We start from the raw sequence: 24809 nt of genomic DNA on the forward strand, positions 1-24809 counted from the left end.
TCACTAAGAAAATGCACATGAAAACCCACAGTGAGACTGCACCACACCCACTAGCATGGCTACTATCAAAAACAAAAGCAAGTGTTGGTGAGGATGTGGAGAAGTTGGAACCCTTGTGTACTCTTTGTGGGAATATAAAATGGCGCAGCTGCTGTGGGAAACAGTATGGCAGTTCTTCACAAATTCAAATATAGAATTATCATTTGATAAGCAATTCTCTTCTGGGCATATACCCAGAAGAACTGAAAGCAGGGACTCAAACAGATATTTGTACACCCATGTTCATAGCAGCATTATTCACAACAGCCAAAAGGTGGAAATTACCCAAATATTCGTCAATAGGTGAATGGATAAACAAAATGTGGTATATAATGGAATATTATACGGCCTTTAAAAAGAATGAAATTCTGGTACATGCTACAGCATAGATGAACCTTGAAGCCATTATGCTAAGTGAAATAAGCCAGACACAAAAGGACAAATGTGTGAATCCACTAACATGAGGTCCTTAGAGTAGTCAAATTCATAGACACAGAAAGTAAAACTGTGGCTCCCAAGGGCTGGGAGGGAGGGGGAAATAATGAATTATTGTTTGATGGGTACAGAGTTACAGAACAGAGATGAAAAAGTTCTGGAACTGGATAGTTGTGATGATTGCACAACAATGTGAATTTACTTCATGTCACCAAACTCTAACACTTAAAATGTTTAAAATGGTTGATTTTATGTATATTTTATCACAATAAATTTTTAAAAATATAAGTAGGATCATGTCATTTTTTTTCTCTGATGAGTTTCCATTTTACTAAGAGTAAAAGTCAAAATCTTTACAATGGATTACAAATACACAAAATATTGTCAAATGAGTCTAGTTGTTGGAACAAAAAGAATTTAGCTGAAAACAAAGTGAAGTCCCCCCCCTTGAATCTTAATGTACTCTTACTTTCCCCCTTGCAGTTATTAAGTACTTCTACCGAGAGGCCATCTATTGAAAATGGCCAATGATCGAAATGACAATTGGCATTTGAGCCAAAAGTGTATGTGTTTCTATCCCCTTGGAGAACCAGTTGGTCTGAAAGATAATGAATGTCAGTCCCCGATCCACAGCAATATCCTTGTCCCATGCATCTTTGGTTAGGCAAACCAGCCTGGTCCATCAAACAAAAAATAGTTTGATCCGAGCTGCTCGGCTCTCCCACTCTTCAGGAAGGTAATGATGTTTCTTAGCAGCTACTCTCTGCCTTAATGTCAAGCAAAAGCAACTTTGAAGAGAGTCCTCTGGATACCTCTCTGACTTCAGGGCCTTTGCACTTGCCATGCCCTCTACCTAGCATGCTCTTCTTCTTTATACCCAAGTAGCTTGCTCCCTCAACAGCCTCCAGTCTTTATTTAAATGTCAGCTTTTCAATGATGCCTTCTTTGACCACTATTTAAAATTTCATCTCCCTCCCCAGTACAACCTTGCTTAATTCTTCTCTGTGGCTCTTAGCACCTTATAAAATAGAATGTAATTTACTTCCTTATTTTATTGTCTGCCTTGTCCTACTAGAATATAAGGGTTGTGAGGGCAGATGCTTTTATGTGTGTTTTTTCCCCCACTAGCCCTAGTGCTTAGGACAGTGCCCAATACATCATGGCAAGTGTTCAAATATCTTATTTTATTTTAAATTTTTATTTAGTTGAGAGAGAGAGAGCCGGGGAGAGGGGGCAGAGGGAGACAGAGAGAATCTCAAGCCGACTCCAGGCTGAGTGCAGAGCCCAACACAGGACTGGATCTCACAACCCTGAGATCACAACCTGAGCCAAAACCAAGAGTCGGGTGGTCAGCTGACTGCGCCACCCGGAAGCCCCAAGTGTTCAAATATTTTAATGAATAAGTAAGTCTGATCATCCAAAGAGAACAATGACATCTTGGTGCTCAGCAGGGGACCCTTTCTGCAAGTGAAATGTACACATGAACATACACAAAAAACACCTTTAATTTTGGGGGGGTTCCTAGACTCCCTGAAGCCCAGCATGAATGCCAGGTTAAAACTCAATGATCAAAAGTATTCTAGCTGGGTGGGACACCTGGGTGGCGTAGTCAGGTGTCCAACTCTTGGTTTCTGCTCCGGTTGTGATCTCGGGGTCATGACCTTGGGGTCATGAGATGGGGCCCCCGTTGGACTCCGCGCTGAGCATGGAGTCTGCTTGAGACTCGCTGTCCCTCTCTCTCCGCCCCCCTCCCCCGCTCACTTGCTCTCTCTCTCTCTAAATAAAATCTAAAAAAAAAAAAAAAAAACAATTTAGCTGCTATACGTCTTTGGATGCCTCTCCAGTGCAGCCTTTTGGAAACATCAATGTCACAGATGTGATTACTACTGAGAGTCTCCCAGGAGACTCGGAGCCTTGCAATATTGTAGCAAACAGCAAAGCTGGCAGCCACAGTTCTGCTAAGAAAACAAGAGTGTGTGCCAGCCCGTCATTTTTCATAACTGCGCTATTAATTCAAGTTATCTTAGGAAAACATCCAACAGTACAAGTACAGGCTCTGAGCAGCCCCGACGGAGGCACCCCCCCCCCATCTCCAGAGGCACAGACCTTCATCTGAAGACTGATCTTCTCCCAGCTGAGCTGCTTTGTGAGTCAAAGGCTCACAGCCGCAAAGCTGTGGCTCCTTGGGAACAGGAGATGGCGCAGGGTGACACTGAGGGGCTCGTAGGTTCTGTTCAATGGTGCCAACTTCTGAGACAGCAGAGGCCGAGAGGACTGACTGCTCCTCAGAGGAGGAGCTCATGTGTACAGCATGCCAGATGAAAACTGGTAAGTAAGAATTTTACAGAAGAAGGGGGTGATGGCAGAGGAGTGGGTAAAAGGCAGCGGGCCCCCCAAGCAGAAGGTGAGCAGGGGGTAGGCACGGTGGCAGAGGGAGGGAATGGTGTAACAGCACGAGCCAGCAATCCCTGTGCAGGGTCTGGAGCTTATCAGAAAGGCTTTGGAGAGCCATTAAAGGAGTAAAGATAGAAGAAGATTTATATTTAGTGAGATTTTCCCAGGAAGCAGTGGAGGGTAGACTGGAGGGAGCAAGGAGACCGCAGGTTGCTTTCAAATAATCATGGGGCAAAATGGTATGGACTGACCAAGCTGATGGCAGTGAGGAGAACTGGAAGGGAAGAGATTCAAAGGATATTAAGGTAGATAGAACTATCCACTAATGGAAAATGATTATGGAGGATGCCAGAAGATTGGGGAGAGGGCAGAGCAAGCTTCTAGAATAACTGTCTGATTTCTGGCTTGGGCAACAGGGTGGATATGGGTGCCATTTCCTTAGGAAGAAATACAGGGTGGAGGAGCCTTTCTCAACTGGAGTTCCACTAGAGAAGTGAGCCCGAAGGCCTTCATCGTCTGGGAGGAATTCACGCCTCGCCCCTGCACCTAGAACTTGTTTCTTAGGAATGATTTTAGCTGTTGTATATATAGAGCAGAGGACTAGTTATGTACATGAGTACTAGTACAGAGTACTAGTTAGGTACTTGAGTCATTTTCTGCATTCTGTGGTTCAGAGGAAGGACCCCTGTTGAGAAAGGTTTAGATAATGTAAGTCTCCTTATGCTAAGCCCATGGGGGTGGATGAAATTACCCTGAGAACGTATGTAAGACTGAATCAGTGTAAATGAGAGAGTCAAGGGATTAGGAGCCCAGGAGAGAGCCTAAAGACACACTGGAAAAACCAGGAGACCATGACACCTTAAATTCTCATGGAAGCCAACGAGAAGATAATCTCAGAAAGGATGGGTGGGGGGTGGTCAAGCTCTTTCCTAAAGTGTGGTTATTGTGTCACTGGTGAGGATAGAGATGATTTTTGGAGTTTATACGGACAAACATCTTAAACTGTAATAGTTCTGTGTTTATTTCAAGTAATACAGCATTTATGTTATAAATAATAAGCATATCTGTTACTTAGTTTTTTGATGGTGACTTTGTACCAGGCATCGTTCTAAGTGCTTCATATGTATTAATATTCTTACTTCATTCTCACCACAACCTTATAAGATAGATATTGTTGTCTCCCTTTTAAAAATGAAGAAATTGAAGCTCAAAGAGTTCAAATAACTTGCCCAAGTTCACAGAACTAGTAAGAAGCAGAGCTGGAATTTGAACCCGAGTGGTCTGATTTGAGAAACTCTACTTAAAAGAAAATAATAATAATAACCATTATTATTATTATTTGCTTTAAAATAAATTCCAGTAAAAAATGAATTTAAAGAAAGCATCAAATAAATAATAGGCCAAGTGGACTTAGCTATCACAACAGTTGTAGACAGGTAGGTGAATGATTGACACTTGGGGAACAGTGTCCTGGCTGGAGGCTTACACTGAAAAATCGTGAGTGACATGGGCAAGCGAGAGAAATGCGTGACAGTGGACCAAACACAGTCGACACATGTCCTGAGAATACAGCACAAAAGGAAACATCTGGATCATACTGTTCCCTGCCTAGGGGGAGGTCAAACTGCATCCTTTCAATTCTGGGCCATGATCCTAGGGACAGGCAGTAACAACAAACCACAAATACAGTATTAACTATTAACTATCACAAATGCACTTGTTCTTGTGAGGGTTCGATTCCTTAATAATGTCTTAAAAGATTCACTGGGTTTTAAAAATTTGGCCAAACTCTTCAACATTATGACCAGAGTTAAGTGTATTAGAAACGTGCTAAATTACTTCCTTGATTGCATTTTGAGCATTTCAACAGCTGAGTACATTGTAAATACTCCAGCAGGAATTTTTATTTCTCATCATTATATCTTTGGGATCCCATGAGAAATACAAGAATCTTGTTTATTGCTGAAATATATCTTGTTTAATATCTTTCATGTCTGTCCCTGGTGTCTTTCCAGCAAAAACGGGAGTGAAAATGCTCCTAAGCAGAGGGAGAACTGATAGAGGGAAACAGGAAGAAAAGGAAAAGACGTATTGAGGAAGGAAGACGGGACGTGCACCTCCTGGGGCTCTAGGTCCTAATCTCGGAGAAGGCAAGAAAAAGAAGATGGAACAGATTGCATGAGCCAAACATACTGGTCACGAGACACTCCTCCAGGCCCTAGAAGATAATGTCATGACACGTAAGTGAGAGTGAGGCCACTGGTGCATGTAGCCACACTCCGCACCCCTTCCTGTGCTCACCTGCACATTCTCTGGTCCTGTCAAGGTCTTGGTAGCGCATGGTTTCCATGGCAACCCCTGGAAGTGTTTGTCCTTGAGGCCGAGAAAGCCACGTGCTCTCCCAGGCCCTTGGACCTCCAGGCTCCGTATGCAATCTTCAGGGCACCTTCGGCATGACCGGATCCTGTCTCAATCTGTACGTCATGACTACGGCTCTCTTACAGCTGCCAGAATCAGCCCCCCAAGATTTCCACAGAGCTGCTCTCTGCATTTAAGGGAGAGAACAAGGGGCGCCTGGGTGGCACAGCGGTTAAAGCGTCTGCCTTCGGCTCAGGGCGTGATCCCAGCATTACGGGATCGAGCCCCACGTCAGGCTCCTCCACTATGAGCCTGCTTCTTCCTCTCCCACTCGCCCTGCTTGTGTTCCCTCTCTTGCTGGCTGTCTCTATCTCTGTCAAATAAATAAAAATTAAAAAAAAAAAAATTTTAAGGGAGAGAACAAAATGTGTCCCATCTGGTGGGTGCAACTGAGGTCGCGTTACTAGTAACAATTCAAATGTCACTGGTTCTTGCCAGTCCTGGTCCAGTCCCGCATTCTGGCCTGAAACTTGCCCTCAGTCGTCGGGTGTGGGTCTTACCTGGCTTTGTCCGCACCCTTACTCTCATTCCTCCCAGCTGGAAGATTCTGGGATTCTATGAGATCCGTGAGGAGGGTTGCAGAATCTCCAGTCACTTACTGTTGTTGTTGTTTTAAACTCTTCCTTAGAGAAAATTTCAAGCATATACAAAAGAACAGAGGAGAGTATAACAGACCCTCACGTACCCCTTGGCTTGCTTTAACAGTGATCTACTCTAAGCCAATTTGCGTATCATCTGCATTTCCACCGACTCTACCCCTCTGGATTATGTTGAAGCAAATCCTTAAATCTTTTAGACTATATCTCAAAAAGGCAGCTCTTTAAAAAAAAATTGAATGCAGGAGTATTTAAGCCTGGGTTTATGTGTGTAAAATGCCGCACGCATATATGCATTTTCCTGAGAAAATGGTCTAGAGCTTCCATTAATATTTTAAACTGGCCCAGAAGTCTAAAATTGCAAAACTCATTGCTCTAAGTGGGACAATGAGAAGAGAGTCAGTCTGCCTGAGGGTCAATAATTCTCAACGAAACACCCCATCGTTTCACTATTATCGCCATTTTACCCATTTGGAAAGATTTTTCAGAAACTTGATTTTTAGGAATGATTTAGAGCTATAAATGTCTCTTTTAAAGGTTTTCAGGATTCATATACTCTCCCCACACCAAAAATAATAATTTAGAGAGCGGAAAAACATTAATTAGAGGCACGTATACCATGGACAATATACAGTCACCTACAAAGGCTTTCCACACGGGCTCCCAGACGCCCAGTGAAGAAATCCAAGTCAGAGAACCAGAGGGAGGGTCCGCCAGAACAATTTCACTCACGCATTAGCTCAGGAGCATAGGATCCCAGCAAAGAACTGCTCAAAACATCCTTATGTTGCAAACTACGAAGGAAAACGTTACTTCCAGGAACGTGATAAGAAAATAAAAACCATTCAGAAACCATACATACTGCTGATTACGTTTAAATAACTAAGTTATTTTAATAAAACACATAAAATAGACATTAATTTTTTTATTTTCAAAAATCTGGATTAAACAGTCAAGCTGCACATACATAAACCAAACAACAACAACTTAAAAAAAAAACAAAACAAAACCCAGAACCTTGCAAATTGTTAACAGACTCTAATAGCCTATCGACTAGAGAGCTGGACTAGATGAACAAGAAAGTCCCTTCCACCTCTGACACTTTATGACAGAAGACAGATGCCACCAGGGCTTTCCCAAATGTGTGCTCCCGCGTGCAGGCAGCAGCGGGGGAAGAAAGAAAAAGTTGACAATGGTACATTAAAATCGTTCCAGTTACTGACCATTTCTTCTATTATTCAGAATGATGTTTCCAGTGTTAAGAAATGATGGATATCCTCCTCTACACTAAAACAACAAGAACAAAAACAAAAAAAACCCCAAAAAACCAACAAACCCAGAACAGTGAACACATTAGGACACAGCTTTGTTGCCATCATTTGGAACATAGAGCCCCATAGAAAATATTTAAAATTTTAAATAAAAGCACTGCGTTTCTCATCTGAGTCGTTACAGTGAACAGACTTTTGTCAGTCACCGCCAAGCGATAGGGGGCCCTGGAAAAGGTTACACTTGGAACCTCTCCAGAAGAGACTCTCTCCATCTGGAAGAGGTTTGCGGGGCTTCAGAATGAAAGAGGAAGCAAACGCAGAGCAACCTATTAACCATTCTATTGCTAAATTTAAAGCAAACACGCTGATTGTGTTGAAAATTTAATTTAGAGTTTAAATCACCAGGAAACTTGGGGGCACCGATAAACCTTTAGACGGCCAGGAAGGAACTGAGCATTAAGGCCAGTGATACTCAACATTCCTGGGTCTTTTCAAGTCCTTCCAGTGCAAGCAAATGAAAAACCAACCCAAACAACCCAGATTCAGTGTAAGGCTGACATGAGACTCCAGAAGTAATTAATTTGGGGGGGGGGGAGGTTAGCTGCTTCTCTTCCCTTAATATCTGAATTTAAAACTTTGAGTCCAGCTAGGGAAAGAACGGTCACAGCTCCAGGCCAGCTTCCTGCTGTTGAAACGGAACTTTCCTTATATTCTTTTTTTTTTTTTAAAGGTTTTATTTATTTATTTGACAGAGAGAGACAGCCAGCGAGAGAGGGAACACAAGCAGGGGGAATGGGAGAGGAAGAAGCAGGCTCACAGCAGGGGAGCCCGATGTGGGGCTCGATGTGGGACTCGATCCCACAACGACGGGATCACGCCCTGAGCCGAAGGCAGACGCTCAACCCGCTGTGCCACCCAGGTGCCCCGGAACTTTCCTTATATTCTAAAACAAGGTTTGTTTTCCCTGGTTCTCTTTTTAAAACACAGAGATAGATTCCGTGATTTTCTAACTTGGCACCTGTTGTTAGTTCTGGATTTGAGGAGAGGGGACGAGCATGTGGGATAGCCTCGGCAAGCTCCCGCCCAGGCTCTCAGACTCCTTGCCTTTTCTCACTTGGAAGCGAGGGAATCTCTCAGAAGAGTATTTTGGGCAGGAGCAGAGGAAACTAAGGGCCATTTAAATTTTATTTGTAAGGAATGTATCTGAATTTTCTATTTATACGATCATGACGACACATCACTTCAGTAATAAAAATGAAGGAACCCAACACTGTGATTTGGCAATTATTTTCAGGTATGTTTTCTTGCGTTAGGGAAGCCCATTCGGGTGAGGCCTTTGGGCACTTTTAGGTACGTGGCTCCCTGCCATATTACCTATTTAAGAGCATGCATATTCTTCTCGTGGGTAAATGGTCTGATGTTTAGTACTCCAGGGTCCCTTGAAATTATATTAAGCAAAAATTGCCCTTTTTTAAGCCAAACTTTGTAGGTTACAGTACAGTTTATTAGAATAATCCATAGATGGTTTATTTCCTGAATGCCTGTCATAACTAAACATTCTTTTGTTTTTGTTTTTGTTTTTTAAAGATTTTATTTATTTATTCGACAGGATAGAGATAGCCAGCGAGAGAGGGAACACAAGCAGGGGGAGTGGGAGAGGAAGAAGCAGGCTCATAGCGGAGGAGCCTGATGTGGGGCTCGATCCCATAACGCCGGGATCACGCCCTGAGCCGAAGGCAGATGCTTAACCGCTGTGCCACCCAGGCGCCCCCATTCTTTTGTTTCTTAACGTGGATCGAATTCCAGAATTCCACAATGTTTTCCCCCAAAATTCCCTTTTGTTTCCTGGCATTTGGTGCTATAGAGTGGAAGGTTGAAGCCAGAAAGCCCTTTTGTTTTCTGATAGGCAACTTGTTACTTCTAACAGGATTTTTCATTCTCTATCCTCAGTAGTTAAACTTTTTGCCAGGAGGTGCCTGGGCACGGGTCTCTTTTCTCTTTTTCTTGGCGGGGGGCTGGAATGCAGTGAATCCTTTCACCCTACATACACAGGTTTTCATTCTGTTCAGGAAAGATTTCATTTTTATAGTCTGATGATATATATATTTTTCAATACAGTTTTTCCATCAGGAAAGCAAAACTCAGGGATGTTAGCTAATGTTCTGTCTTCCAAATCTGTTATCTTTCCCCATTGTTTTCATCACTTATTTCTTTTGAAAGAATATGAGGAAGAAAATCTCAAGTCTGTCCTTCACATTAATGATTTGAGTGTTTCTAAGCTCAGTCATGTTCTTTTCTGCTTCCAGTGTGTATGGTAATCTGTGCTTTTAGCTTCCTTGCAATCCTTCTTTTTAATCTCTCTTCTTTTTCATTTTATTGTAGTGCCTTTTTCTCTAAACCCACTCCCGGTCTGAGATAACTATTGCTGCGTGGAAGCAATTCTTCTGTTCTTTCAGTTACAACAAGAAGAATCCTACCATTTTCTTGTTTCTCACAGTAGACTGCTTCCATTTTCAATGCTCTTGGAAGCTGTTTATTTTCCTTGGTTCAGTCATTTTTTTATATACCCCTTTTTGGGTTTTTTCTCTATACTCATCCTTAAATCCGGGCCTCTTCCCAGATCCGGTATCGGCCCTTGGTTTTGCTATCTGTCCATGTGAGTGTTTGTCAACTTTCTTTTGTGGGTATATGGCGCGGTGGATAAGGATGTATGCATATTTCCAAGTCCAATTTCAAGTTTAGTGCTTTGCTATTGAAGTGCCTTCCTATTCCTTCCTATTGTTTCCTGGATCTCTGAACCAGTATCATACATGAAAAATCACAGTATTTGCATATTTGCAGTTGTACCTGCCCTCACCTAAAGGACATTTTTCACAGAATGCACCATGCCTCTGAGAGATCTTCTTGCTTTCTGCTCACATGTTAGCCCTGTGGTTTGGAGTCTTGGGCTGAATGAAGAGGAGGTGGGGCAGGGAGAAGGCAGAGGGGGTGGGATAGAGAATCTTCATGGTCTGCCACCTGGTAGAGAGGCAGGATCAGTCAGTTATTTCTCTGGCTCGGGAGATCTGATCCTGAGTAAGCAGGCGGTCATGGCTGGGGAAGAAAACGAGTTACTAAACATCTTTCAAATTCTTTATTTCTCAGCATGTCCATTTCCAAACCTGGAAGATTTTGCCTCAATCTACCACCATATGCCTCAGAACTTGTACCAATTCCTTCTAGACTCTAGAACGGAGATCTGGCCTTCTTTGGGGGTTTTTATGAGTGTTTCTTTGGGAAGTTAGGAGTTCAATGGGGGCTTCTGCTAGCCACATGTCATTCTGCGAGATGTAATTCAATAATTCGTTTTTAAAAATCCAAATTTTCCCAGCGATGGTATGAAGGAATGGGTTCTGGATTAATGTTCTAGTCCTGAATCTACTTAGGACTGTCTTGCTGACCTTGGACAGCCCCTTAGATATCTTTGGGCTTCGACTTCCTTATTGGTAAAATGAGGGAATTTGACTACACGATTTCAGAGTTACTTCTAACCTATTGTTTTTTAAGTCTCAAAGCAGAAAATAAACATGTGCTGATAAAGGAAAGAAGAATAGAAAACAAATGACTAAGGTAAGTATTTTGCTATGAGGGTGCTTTAGCCTAAAGATTATAAAAATCCTTTGACACCAAAATTAAAAAGCAAAAGTAAAAAACATGAGCATATAATTGTGACATAGGTTAGGAAGTCCTTTACATTTTAAGCAATGATAACAGTGTCCAAACAGGTGCAGTTAGCGAACTACTTGACTTTTATTAGAATAAATTGGCATGACCATCTGCCCTTTAGGGGAGGTAATAGGTAATACAAGTTATCAATTGGATAAAGACAGAAAATTTTCAATACACAGAATGTTCACAGAAAGCCATCAGGCTTTCCAGGAACTACTGACATACCAAGAGCCCAATCAATTAGTAAGAGAGTACATATGAGGTGTGCCACTGTACGACTTGAGAAATGAAGTATTTCCCAAACAGACAGAAATTGTGTTTAATTTTTTAAAAGTTCTGTGATAAATGGACCCTCTGTGGCCCCAAAGAAGGTAGTTTTGTCTCATGGATCGAGCACTGGATTTGGAGTCAGAAGACCTGGGTTCAAACTTAAGTTCTCCCACTTATAAGCTTGGTGAGACTTTGAGAAACTTACTTAACTTCTCTGAGCCTTGGGTTTCTCAATAAGTAACATGGGAATACTTAGAACCACCTTGCAGTGCTGTTGTGAGATTAGATGAGAATATGAGGCAGCTGTGAGAAAGCACTTACCACGGTGTTAGTCAAATGTGAACCTTCTAGAAAGTTTTTGAACTGTAACAGTAACCAGAGTTAAACGCAAATTAATCAAATCAATTATATTGACCATAAAAAATTTAGGAGCTCATTCTCATCTCATTGTGGGGGAGGGATCTATCTAATTGGTTTTAATAGTAATGGAAGCAATATGCATCCAAAATAACTCAGTGATCTTTTTTTGGTTTTAATAAATATTTCCTGAAATTAACTTCCATATCGGCTGCATTAGATTAATAAAACATTTTAACTGAGCGTAGAAATCTGATTCTGGTCAACCAACGAAACATGAGAAAAGTCTCTGGATTTCTTGAACTGTGAAGAACTGAAGTACATAAAATCATCATCATAATAGGCAAACTTTGCTAGAAGGATGGGCGGCCTCCCTTAAAGGAGTTTTGGGAAATCCTGTGATACTAGAATTCATGGACACGGAATACACAGGAATTCCCAAAGATAAGTTCATCAGCCCGCACGGCCTCCTCTTCTCTCAGGAAGGGAGCGTGGCCTTAGGTCACCACCAATCTCTCCCTCCATTCATGTTTCTGCTAAGGTGATTAGTTCACATGGGGACAAAACAACAAAGATTTTTAAGAACACTGACTAAACCACTGAATGTTTTTCTTTTAATACGGAACATTAAAAATTCAACCCCAAAGCAAAAATATTTAAAGATATATGTGAATTTGGAACTTTTAAAATATTCTTCTGCTTAGGACTGTTAACCGTTTCTAAATGTGCATGGGCCCTAACTTAGACAAAATTGGATCTCGTGTAGAGAAAATGAGATAACTGTGAGGTCTTTGTTGTTTGCATTTATCGAAGCCTCAAGGTAACTGGTTACTAGCTCAAAAAGGTTTAGCAATCCAGATTTCAGTAAAAACGACAAAGTGATGCATGTTGATAAGCACAACATTTAAACATCCTGTTTACTTTAAGTAATTAAACTGTGGTCAGCATTAGCCTAGACTGAGAAGAGTAAACAACATGTTGCTGCCTAGAGAGAGCAAAAAATAATTTTAAAAAAGTTGCAAAACCTGAAAATTCAAGAAAACTATTCTTTCAAAATAAAGTGTTTCAGTATAGTAAATAAGAAGCTCTTAACACTTAGGAGATTCACTATATGACCTTGAGGAATTAGGACCCTTGCTTCCAAGTCTCGCCACTTCCTAACTATATGGGCTTCAGGAGCTGTAATACTGTTCACGTTGGAGACGATCCGTTCCAATGATCTCACTCTATCGTTGACCGAAGTGAGACCAGGACCGCTGAGTGAGTAGGGAAGGAGCTGCCAGTCAAGTTCTCTTTCTACCACTGCAAGAGGCTTCAGCTTCCACATGAAGGTATTTTGTCCAGATTCTCCCAATGACTGTCTGTGAACACGCTGAGATCCAGTGCTTGATCCTTTTCATAAGGTCGAATTGAAATAAAATTCAAAGTAATAGAATTTCACATTTCTTCAAACACCATTTTCCAGTCAGGGCAAGATTAATACAGCACATAATCCAAGGGGAGCTGGAAAATGCCACACAACCAAGGAGACCATTGCTTTCACAACTTTGGTTTGGTTCTTCCATAACACTCCCCTTTGCAAACACACTGAACCATGCAAGAGCTTTCTCATAAAGCCTCTTAAGGCATCTCCATTCTTCACGTGTTCCTGCTTACAGCTGAGGTATCAGGGCTTGGCTGTGTTGGAGGTAGAATTTATGGGCGGACATGTGACCGGATTATCAGGTTTGGTTTCCTCTTCAAGTTTAACAGTGTAGAGGAGGGAGAATCTCCACAATGGAAGAAATAACTGATGCGATGCAGATTAGCTGAATAACATTAATTATTACTGTTACCAAAAGTTGCAGCTAAAGTCGCGAACATCTATTGCGTGCTTACGATGCACCTAGGGCTGTGTTAACCTTTCACGTGTAATGGGGTCACACCCTTCCCTGCTGACCCCCGTCGCCTCTGCCGGGATACACGTCCAGGCGGAGGCCTGCTAGACTGTGGAGAGGAGGTACCAAGCGAGCAGGGCTCATGTGAGAGCAGGCGCGGGAGGTGCTGTGGGCAAGAGCTCGCCGGAGCTCTCCACAGGTCCTCCCTGACACCCGCAGCTCCCGTTTCCGGTGCGGGGCCAGAGGCAACGTGCGCTTCGGTGAGCTTGTGAGTTCCTGATATTCGTTCCCACTTTGGAGTAAAATAAATAAATAAATAAAGGTGAGTGGAGAAAATGCCCTTCATCTTCCCCGCCCCCTTCCCTCTCTTGGGATTCTCCTTTCTCCTGGCTTAGGCAAGAGTAGAAAATCATGGAGTCCCCCAGGGGGCATGAGTGAGGGTGGCTGGAAGGGCCGAATGCCCACTGGAACTAGCCACTCGGGCCCGCCTCAGATCCTCTGAGGACGGACACGGCCAAGTCAGTGAAGAGGTGCCTCGTCACCTTAGCAGGTTTACCAGGCGTCACCCCATACAAATTTAAAGCGTGTGTTGCATACACACACACATAACAAAGTACCTCGTTCAGTGGGTGCTGCAGAGTAGCTCCTGATAAATGCGTTCTCTTTCTCACTCCCGCTCCCCAAGGGAGGCATGGACTGCATGGCGTTTAGGAGGCTGACATGCAATTCTTTCATTCCATCAGATATCACTGAAGATTCCACCTCCTGATTTTTTATTATAATCACTCACTTCAGAACTCTGGGGATTTACAGCACCTCAAATAGTGATAAGCAACAAACGTGAGGCAGGGGTGGTGACTCCGCTGAGGAAAAGCCCCTACCAGCAGAAGGATGGCCACCCCTGGGTCAGTTATTGCTACCTATGGGAATGGTGAAATCTGAAAAGATCCCAGTGATTCCTAATGGTGATTGCCTCTTGAATCTATTTAAAATAAAAATGGGGGTTTTATTTAATTAGGCTGCAGGCTCTGTCTGCCCAATAGTTCTCATGGGTTATATTTTTGTTTCAGTGCAGAACTGACAGGAAAAAATCACCATCTGCTTTCGACAAACAAAATATCCTTTGGGTGTTTAGCAAACTAAAGAAAACTATATCTAATGTTTGGGTCTCTTTTTTAAGCAAAACCCTAAAACCACTATAGGAAATCACGACAGAATGGTATGCAGTATCAAGTCATAACAACACTGATTATTAAATATTACCTGTTATTTATATACACATGGAGACATACCAAAATTAACCCATACTCAGGAAAGATCAACTAGTAAACAAAATTATAAATGTGCAGTTTAACTAAAAAGGGAACAACATTAAACCTTAAGGCAGCATTGGCTGAGTCTTTTCTGGTAAAGGAAGTATTACATATTTCAACAACTGGTGAATGATTTTTAAGAACAATTAGTTAAAATAAACACTACAGTAATGTTTTGAAAAAGAACTAGGGCTGATTTTAGGACTCTTGCAACAGGAACTTATGCTGGAATTTTAATTGGGGTTAGAAAGCACACGCAGGAACATAATCTTGTAGCAGTCTTTCCTCAAATACAATGTAAAGATTCCTGGAAATTAACGTTATTATTGATGAGCACTCTTTGGGCTCCTTTTTCACTAGTCATTCAGAGTAGCTATCAGAAAATTCTGCTCATGTTTCAATAACATGTGGTCAGGTTGCAGTTTACCTGGGTGCAATCAATAACCTATCATCTTTACACGTATGTCCTTAATGCTGAGTCTGCTTACCTGGCAGGCCGCCTCCATCATCATGTCTCACGCACTGGTGCCAACCTAAAATGATGACATCAATCGTGGCTGAAAAAAGTCCTACTTTGATAAACATATTCCAAAGTACTTTCATAAACACATCTGGGGATATGTTTTCTGTGCAGCGTGATTTGTTGGAGTTCCCTGGTGATGCCTGAAAATTACCTGTGGTCGTTTTACAGATCTGGTGCTAGACGCTGACGGGACAACTGTATGACACAGAAGGACAGATTTAAAAAATTCCAAAAAAGGTTCAAATGAAAACAGCTTTCACGTGGTGCTGAGGAATAACACGTAGGCACTTCTGCTTTAGGAGGTTTTCATATTTTGATCACAGATCGCTTTTCCCAGACCACTTCTTTTTCACTACTGGAAAATTCCCGCATGGTATCAACCACCTAGTTCACTGGAAACCTTGCTCTCCCCAACATCGTCCGGTGCATTCATCTTTTCTCATAAAACTAAAATTGCCCCCGTTGACACAGGGGTCAAGTTGCTCCCCGTGCTGCGAGCAGTGGGGGCGACCCCCACACCTCCATCAGCACTACTGAGCGCAGCCCCACGAGCTTCTATGAGGCAAAGCTGCTTGCTCTGCAGAACCAAGCTATCCGTCAACAAAACAGAGAGAGGAGTGTCAAGTGCACTTTTCCTCCTGCAAATAGTTACCGTGTCTGCCTCTCTCCTTCCAGGTCCTTATTGTGAGTGTAATTCAACCAAGTATATATAGTCTTCATAACATTCTAAAGCTACTAGGCTACTGGGAGGTTTTTTTTTTTTTGTTTTTTGATGACTACTTAAAGTCTCCTTTTTTCTTCCTTTTTTCTTTTTTTAAGAAAATCTGTGCTAAAAAGGCACTAGATAAAACGAACTTCCTCGCTCTTGTTTAGGTAACAATTATACATGGTGTTAGATTCTGTAACTTAACAAAGGTGACACACATTTGGATAAAATACCCTAATTATTCAGACTCATCTACTTTCAGTTAAAAAAACAAATCCAAAGTCAAAGAAATAGCAGGTGACCCTGACAGACCAGCCTGACCTTGAAGTCGCGGTCATTCCCTGCCACCCCAGAGCTCTGGCCTCGGTGGCCTGAGGGAGCTCTTGCCCCTCAGGGTAAGCAGGGCAGTGGCCTGGACCCAGGGAAGACTCACTGACAGCAACTGTGGGAGCCAAGCCTCCTGGAGACCTGAGTAAACGAGACGAAGGTGAAGTTCTCACAGTTTTCCAGCTTGACCTTCTTGGCTAAGTTTGGGACAATCCCCCGAAGAGACCGCAGGCCCATCCTCTGCTCCTCGTACCACACGCTACCCATGTCTGTGGCCTCCTTCCTGGCCGTAAGGTAGAAAGGGGACTTGGCCTCCATTTGGGTGGGAGGCCGGTGGATGTACATGTACTTGTAGAGGAGGCAGTAAGGGCACTGTTTGTGTCCCCTGGAGTGCTCGTGGTAGATCTTCCCGTGACACACTCTTGTGGGACCGCTCCGGCTCTCCCGCTTGACACTGTCTGTCCGGGCAAAGTAGGGCTGGCTTTGTGGGTCTTTGAGCAGCTCGATGTCCCCGTACATCAGATCTGCATGTTCCTGCAGTGTCCGCATATTCAGGTACTGGCTGTTGTACTTGACCACAGTGGACAGGAGAGTGATAGGGCTGTCATCCCCTAGACACCCTGCCTGCCACATCTCCTCCTCATCGGATAGAGAGAAGTAGACGATATTGCGAGAGCGAGCACCTGACATCCCTGCCTTGCTCAGCACCCACAGCTTCTCCTTGAGCTTCTTGGTGGAAGAACTGAACGTGCTGCTGGTGATGGAAAAGCCCACGCCGGCATTCTTCAGGATGCGGTCCAGGCCCCGGCGAATGGCGTGCAGCGAGGTGGCCAGGAAGTCGGAGCCATCACTCTTCTTAACGGTGACATAAAAATTCTCAAGCAGCTCGTTCAACTTCGCCGCAGGGATCTCAAATGAGACAAACACTGAGGTTACACATTTGAGGACACCCAAAGAGCCAGACCCCTTCCTTCTCCTCATCCTCCCAGGTGCTGTATTGTGGCCAGGACGTTTTGTGGCCTCTAGAGGGTTGATTCCTAGCCCTGATACAGTGAAGGAACTTCAAATGGAAGATCTCGGTTGCATATTTGGAACCACAGTGCCTGAAGCAGCAAAATGGGACAATATAATCAAGACTTTCTCGAAGGATTATTGTAATGCTTAAATAAAGTAAGGTGACGTCATGACAGGGTTTGTAAATAGTGGCGAACACACATACAAGTCCGAAGCCATAAACATACTAATTATGATTATTGGCCTTTGTAAGTTTCACTATTCTGTTCCTCTCCGGAAAGCCTTTCTTCTCTTTTCTAGCAAATCATTTCCTTCTCTCTCCTTCAGTAAAATTCAACCATTCTCTCTAAAGAATCTGTGAATGAAGTTTACAAACTCTGAATCCTCCCAGCATTAATTTCCTCGAAATCTGCACATACTGTTGGGTCCTGCAGGCACTAAACATGGCACCGTTAGGGAAAGACGACCGGTATGTCGGGGTTGCAGAGCAAGTTCATGACCTTAATTCTTCACCTGGAAGAAGCCCTGAAATATTACTGGCTTAATGACCCATAGGGTTACAATATCAATACTTTTTCAAAAAATATGAAAAGCTTAATGACTACACTGACAACTAGAGAGAGCTCCTCACTTGGATACGGTGGGAGAAGGAAGCCCGGGCATTAAGAGAACTTCATTTTCTTTTTAAAACTTTTTTTAAAAAAGATTTTATTTATTTTATTTGAGAGAGAGAGAGAGAGAAAGTAGGTGAACTCACACCGGGGTGGAGAGCAGAGGGGAGGGGCAGAGTGAGAAGCAGACTCCCCACTGAGCAGGGAGCCCAATGTGGAACTCACTCCCAGGACTCTGGGATTATGACCTGAGCTGAAGGCAGACCCTTAACCGACTGAGCCACCCAGGCGCCCTGAAAGCTTTATTTTCAAGAGGTAGCCAGAAAGAGAAAACCAGACTGCTCATACTCCTTTCAGGCCAGGTACACATTCTAGGACAAAAGAAAGTCTCAACAGAAAACTTTTTAAAAGTAGAAACTGTACAGGTAACATTCATTCTCCTAACTGCCCTTGGGTCAAAGAGAAAATAAAAACTGACTTAGAGATTAAAAACAAACCAAACTGAAAACATTCCATATTAAAATACATGAGATTTGCTAAATACACTCTTATAACATCATAGTCCTGAATGACTTTTTCAGAAAGTTGTATTGAAAATTAGCAAACTGATTATTCAGCTCAAAAAGCTAGAGAAAGTAAATTAAATTCAAAAATAATAGAGTGAATTGATAAAAATAAAACAATGAACTAGAAAAGATATAAATTTGGATTAAGAAATGAAAACATATAATCTTTGAAAAGACCTATAAAGTTGATAAACTACCAGAAAGGCTGCCAAAAAGAGAGAAAGAGAAAGAAGAGGAAAGGAAATATATATTTAAACAATATCAGGAATGAGAAAGACAGTAATTATAGAAAATGAATCCATAATATGAAAGAACGTTATATACTTTATACATATTAATTTGAAAATCTCAGTGACCTAAACAATTTTTTGGCAAAATACAAATTACCAAAGTTGGTTCAATAAGAAGTAAAAGAGGGCACCCGGGTGGCTCAGTTGGTTAAGCATCTGCTTTCGGCTCAGGTCATGATCCCAGGGTCTTGGGATCTAGTCCTGCATTGGGCTCCCTGCTCAGTGGGGAGTCCGCTTCTCCCTCTGCCCCTCCCCCCGCTCATGCTTGTGCTCTCTTCGCTCTGTCTCTCAAAAATAAGTAAATAAAATCTTAAAAAAAATAAGAAGTAAAAGATCTGAAGAGCCCCCAAATAGAGTGAAATGACTGTCAGAGACATATATCACTCCTAAGGAGATGGCTTTATGGAGTCTATTTAGCTTTTGTACTTAAACAGTTTTGGAGCATAGGAAAGAGAAAGGGTCTTCATTTTTCTTGAATCCAAATCTAACAGATATATATATAAAAAAAGTATATGAATATAAAAATAAACAGGCAATTTTTATTTTGCACTGTGCCATGTTAATTAAGACAGGTGTACGTTATAACCTTGGAAAACGAGGACAAGGCTCTGATATACAGCTCTGATATCCAGAGTAGCAATTAACATGGTACCACACAAAACAAGGACTGCCTATATTATCAAACCAAATTCAGAACTGCAGGAAAGCAATCCTACATCAAGACAAGTAGGGATTGTTGTAGAGTATAACAATGATTCAATCTTAATAAATATGTTAATATAATTGACTTACATAGAGAAAGTAATACGCACTTGCTAATTACTGAAAAATTACTTGAAAGTTTGATATCCATTTCAAATTTTTTAAAATTCAAATTAAATTTAGATTGGAAGAAAAAAATCCTCCTAATATGATGAAGAGTATTTTATAGACAAGAACTATAAAAATTATACCTAAGATGGAAACATTAAAATGGTTTTTTTATAAAGTCAGGAATAAGATGAGCTTGCCAAGTATCAGACACTGTAGGTGTGTAACACTATTCTGGAGGTTCTAGCAAACCAGGCAAGACAAGAAAAAAAATTATACACACACACGTATGTATATGTGTATATACTAAAGGAAAAAGATAAAATATAATTGTTTTCTGATCATCTGATTGTTGGTCTTTATAAAGTCAGGAATAAGATGAGCTTGCCAAGTATCAGACACAATAGGTGTGTAACACTATTCTGGAGGTTCTAGCAAACCAGGCAAGACAAGAAAAAAAATTATACACACACACGTATGTATATGTGTATATACTAAAGGAAAAAGATAAAATATAATTGTTTTCTGATCATCTGATTGTTGGTCTAGGAAACTCCACGACGTTCAGCTGAAAAGCCATCAGTAGGTTAGCTACATACAAAATATGAAACTCCCGTCCAAATAACCATGACTCTCAAACTCAGCTGGTTTCAAATTTTTATGTTGTCACCTGCAAATCCCTACTTGCCGGTGTTAACCTCTCTTTGTATTAGTTGGGATTCGTTCGGTCCCAAGAGCTAAGTCACATTTGAACAAACCCTAGGCCAAGAGGGATGTCAGATTTAGTGGACTCCAAGACCGTCAGGGTTCTGTCTCTCATCTCTGCCTCTCTGTGCAAAGCGGCTTTCTTTATATAGCTTAAAACATAACTCCCTAGCACTCCCTAAGATTTGCATCTTACAGCCTCAGGTACTGGCCATGTTCAATTCTCATCAACAGTAGAAAAAAATCTAAAGAAAGGATTCTGGTTGGCCCATTCCTGATCCAAACAACTGATCAAAAGGTAGGCCACTGTACTAACATGATGGCTTCTTCAGTAAGCATGGGGATTGTAGAAGTGGAAGGGTTCCTTACTAAGGGATGTTGAGCAGAAAATCTGATTACTGTAGTACTTAAAAACAAAACACAACACAACAACAAAAAAAACAACCTCTGAGGGACACCTGGGTGGCTCAGTCAGTTAAGCGGCTGTCTCTAGATTCAGCTCAGGTCATGATCTCGGGGTCCTGGGATTGAGCCCGGAGTTGGGCTCCTCACTCAGCAGGGAATCTGCTTGAGGATTCTCTCTCCTTTCCTTTCCCTCTCCCCTCCCCCAGGACTCTCTCTCTCTAAAATAAATAAATCTTTAAAACAACAACAACATCATCAACAACAACAACAACCTCTGATAGCTTCCTGTTGCCCTTAGGATAAATTTCAAACTGTTCACCTTGTAAGCAAGACTTTGCAATTTGCTTTCACCCCCTGGTACCATGTTTGCAAAGACAGCTACAGCTCCTCCCCTCCCCTCCCCTCCCTGTTCCCACACCCCTCTGCAATGTGATTTTGCTACTCCTCCCATCAAGAGGTGGGATCTATTTTCTCAGCCTTGGAATCTGGGCTGGCCATGGCTTATCTTGACCACAGAATGTGGCAGAAGTAACAGTGTGTGGATTTCAAACCAAGGCTTCAGAGAGGCTGCTTTTATCTGCTTTGGTCTTACAGGTTCTACCAGGTTCTGCTTTCATCATCTTAGTACATGGTGTTGCCAAGTGAGGAAGCCCAGTTAGAGCATGGGAACATGTGAAGCAGAGACAACATGTACCCACATGATGAATACCCCAAGTGAGACCAGTAGAAGTACCACCCAGATGAGAACAGCCCAGAGAATCATAAACAAATAAAATGAATGTTGCTTTAAGCCACTAAGTGTTTGGGTAGATTGTCCTGCAGCAATAGTTAACTGGTATACCCATTCTTTCTCGAGCCTAATCTGCTGTTCTCTTTGTACTTTATTTTCCAGCCTCATTGGACTCTGTACCATTCACAGGAATCACCAGTCCTCTTAGGCTTTTAAGTCTTTACGCGTGCTACTTCCTCTGACCAGATAGATGCCTTTTTCCTAAACTTTCTCTATTTGGAAAATATCTGTTCATTATTTCAGATCTAGCTCAAATTCTGCTGTCTACAATAAAGGCTTTTCCAGCTTCCCTAAGCAATGTTCCTCCCCCACCTAGGATCCCACAACACCTAATTTAAATTTTTATTATGGCCCTCTCCATATTGCACAGCCTCTTATCTGTTTATATATGTCTGTCTCTCAACAGGGACTGAGAGCTACCATCTTATACATGACCGGGTAGGTCTTCAAAATGGCAGAAGGCCTGCAGGACATCGGTGATCCACAATGAACTGATACACGTGGGTTATGTCAATGAATTAACCTTGCAGTCAGGAGGAGAACCAAGCTGACTTAGGAGGCAGAATATTTTTCTTGATTTACATAGAATACCACAGGTTTCAAAGTAAAACTACAGCAAAAGCAATTCCTGGAGAAATGTCAAGTCACAAAATTTATGTTGTTTGCACACAAGAAACCATTCATTCTGGCCCATGTTGTTTGCCTCCTTAGTTTTCTCAGACGGAGTTTTGGTTGGTGGTTATTTGCCCAGGTTACCAAGGTCTTCAATTTGTTGATCTGTTATAAAGACATTGCACGAAACTATTTTTCTTCATTAACAGCTCTGTATGGATTTACCACGTCAAAATTCACCATGGATTATAAACTTGGTTTTCTTGATGTAAAAATGACCAAAAAGAAGTAAGAGCTTAGTCTTGGGGCGGATGACTTCAGAAAGAACAGAATAAGAAAAAGCTGACTTGTATGGCAAGTTCCAAAGTTCCGGGACTACACAGTTATCCTTGACACTTGAAAGAGTTTCTAAGACAAGTAAAATCAAGAGTTACTTTTGAGGAATGCCTCAAACCCCTCTGTGGATAATCTTATTGAGGGGGATGAAGAAAGTGGAGAAAAGCTTATGAAATGCAAGTACTCTTCTAGGAAAATAAAATGAATCTTGAAGTCACCTTTGCTGACAACAAAAAATGACTTCATTTTTGCAGTAAACCAACTTTTACTTTATTCAGAAAGAGAAGTGTGGAACTGCAAGATGCTCTGTTTCCCAGGCGTGAGTCTAAGTCAGTGAGGCAGCAACCTTGAGGGGGACGGGCCAGTGAGGGTCAGCTCACACTTGTGAAAATAACCTGGAGGAAAAATAGTATGTGGAACTCACACAGCAGGTAAGAGAGTGAGGCTGGCAGCGTACTCCCTGCTTGTATAGATGACATTTTGAAGTCTGATTTGGCCCCTTCCTTTCTCCCTTGAACGAACAACTAAATTTGAGACTCACCAGCTACCAAACCAGGATCAAAAGCTGTTACCCATCTGTCTGCTGCCAGCTATATCTATTTTTATTTTTTGTTTTTATTTTTTTGAAGTCGCTCCACGCCCAGCGTGGGACTTGAACCCACGAGATCAAGAGTCGTGTGCTCTACCAACTGAGACAGCCAGGTGCCCCTTTATCTCTCTCAAAGGCACATCTAGATTAAAAATATCTTGCACTGAGACCAAGAAAATGAGATTAAAGAATATGGGCTTTGGGGGCGCCTGGGTGGCACAGCGGTTAAGCGCCTGCCTTCGGCTCAGGGCGTGATCCCGGCGTTCCGGGATCGAGTCCCACATCAGGCTCCTCCGCTATGAGCCTGCTTCTTCCTCTCCCACTCCCCCTGCTTGTGTTCCCTCTCTCGCTGGCTGTCTCTATCTCTGTCAAAATAAATAAATAAAATCTTTAAAAAAAAAAAAAGAATATGGGCTTTGATGCCACAGTTCCTTCTTTTTATTAAACATTGGCTAATTCTCTAAGACACTGGCCCCTTTCTTAAGAATTTATTGTTAGTACTGTTTAATTTGAGGCGGCCCATGTGAAGAGATTACAGAAGACTGAAATCTATCTTCTTTCTCACCCACTATTCCTCTAGCTAACACAGGGGAAACTAAGAAATACTAGTGCAGTGATAAGGCACATTCTACGGGACAGATGGGACATTTTCTCCACCTGGGATGCAGAACTAATCTAAACCTTGGAGAGTGTGGCAAAATTAGGTTCTTTTTGGGGATTCCTGCATGGGAACATAAAGGTTCCCAGTAACAGACAACTGCAATTTGAAAGACAAGATCCTTGCGCCTAGAAAAGGTTAAGGTTAGTTGGGATGAAGAAATGCTGATAGGGGTCTGTGAGAACAGGTGAATTTTAAAATTATTATTACTAAAGGTGAAATAGCTACATTTTTACTGATTTATTTGTTTTCTTTTAATTGTGGTAAAATATATATAATATTTACCATCTTAACCATCTGTAAAAATACAATTCAGTGGCTTTAAGTACATTCATAACATTGCACAAACCCCACCACTGTTCATTTCCAGAACTTTTTCATCATCCCAAACAGAAACTGTATTGATTCAACAATAGCTCCACATTTCCTCCTCCTCTGAGCCCCTGGTAATGTCTCATACCTTCCGTCATTATGACCCTCCCTATTCTAGATATCTTACATAAATGGAATAATATATATTTATTCTTTTATTTCTGACTTCCCTTAGTATAATGTTTTCTAGATTCATTCATGTAAACATCTATCAGTACTTCATTTCTCTTCATTGCCAAATAATATTCCATTGTATGGATACGCCACATTTTACCTATTCATCTGCTCATGGGCATTTGGGTTGTTTTGGTTATTGTGAATAAAGCTACAACACATATTTATGTATGACTTTTTGTACATGGTTTTAATTTTCTGGGTATATGCGTAGGAGTGGAATTGCTGGGTGAAAAAGTAACTCTATGTTTAACTTGTGGGGAACTGCCAGACTGTTTCCAAAGCAGCTCTTTCATTTTATAGTTCCAACAGAAGTGCATAAGTTCCAGTTTCTCTACATTCTCATCAATACTTATTACCTTTTTAAAAAATTATTATTGGAGTCTTCCTGTTGGATGTGAAGTCGAATCTCACATCCTTTGATTTGCATTTCCCTGAGGTCTAACGAAGTTGAGTGTCTTTTCATGTGCTCATTGGCCATTTGTTTATCTTCTTTATAAAAACTGTTTAATATCTTGCCTGCTAATTCTAAAATCTTTGTTAGATCTGGGCTGGTTTTGATTGATTCATTCTTTAAGGGATATGTTCTTGCTTCTTTGCATGTCTGATAATTTTTGTTTAGTTGTCAGACATTGTGAATTGT

General features: G+C 41.7%; 1 protein-coding gene across 5 annotated transcripts in view; it reads right to left on the reverse strand.

The window, feature by feature from the left end:
* Nucleotides 1–7610: 7610 nt before the first annotated feature.
* KIAA1958 (KIAA1958 ortholog) overlaps nt 7611–24809 on the reverse strand; it is a 159693-nt gene continuing 142494 nt past the window's right edge. For 2 of the 5 annotated variants that reach the window (XM_045814851.2, XM_045814852.2), the window contains one exon: nt 7611–17143. In XM_045814851.2, the coding sequence (XP_045670807.1) occupies nt 16337–17143 (807 nt within the window). In that variant the 3' untranslated portion in view covers nt 7611–16336. The remainder of the gene's footprint in view (nt 17144–24809) is intronic. The other 3 variants (XM_087869470.1, XR_006782876.2, XM_087869469.1) reach the window with 3 other exon arrangements.

The sequence above is a fragment of the Ursus americanus genome, chromosome 18, assembly GCF_024610735.1.
Source record: "Ursus americanus isolate L20-20 chromosome 18, mUrsAme1.1.p, whole genome shotgun sequence".
NCBI classification, from domain to species: Eukaryota; Metazoa; Chordata; class Mammalia; order Carnivora; family Ursidae; genus Ursus; species Ursus americanus.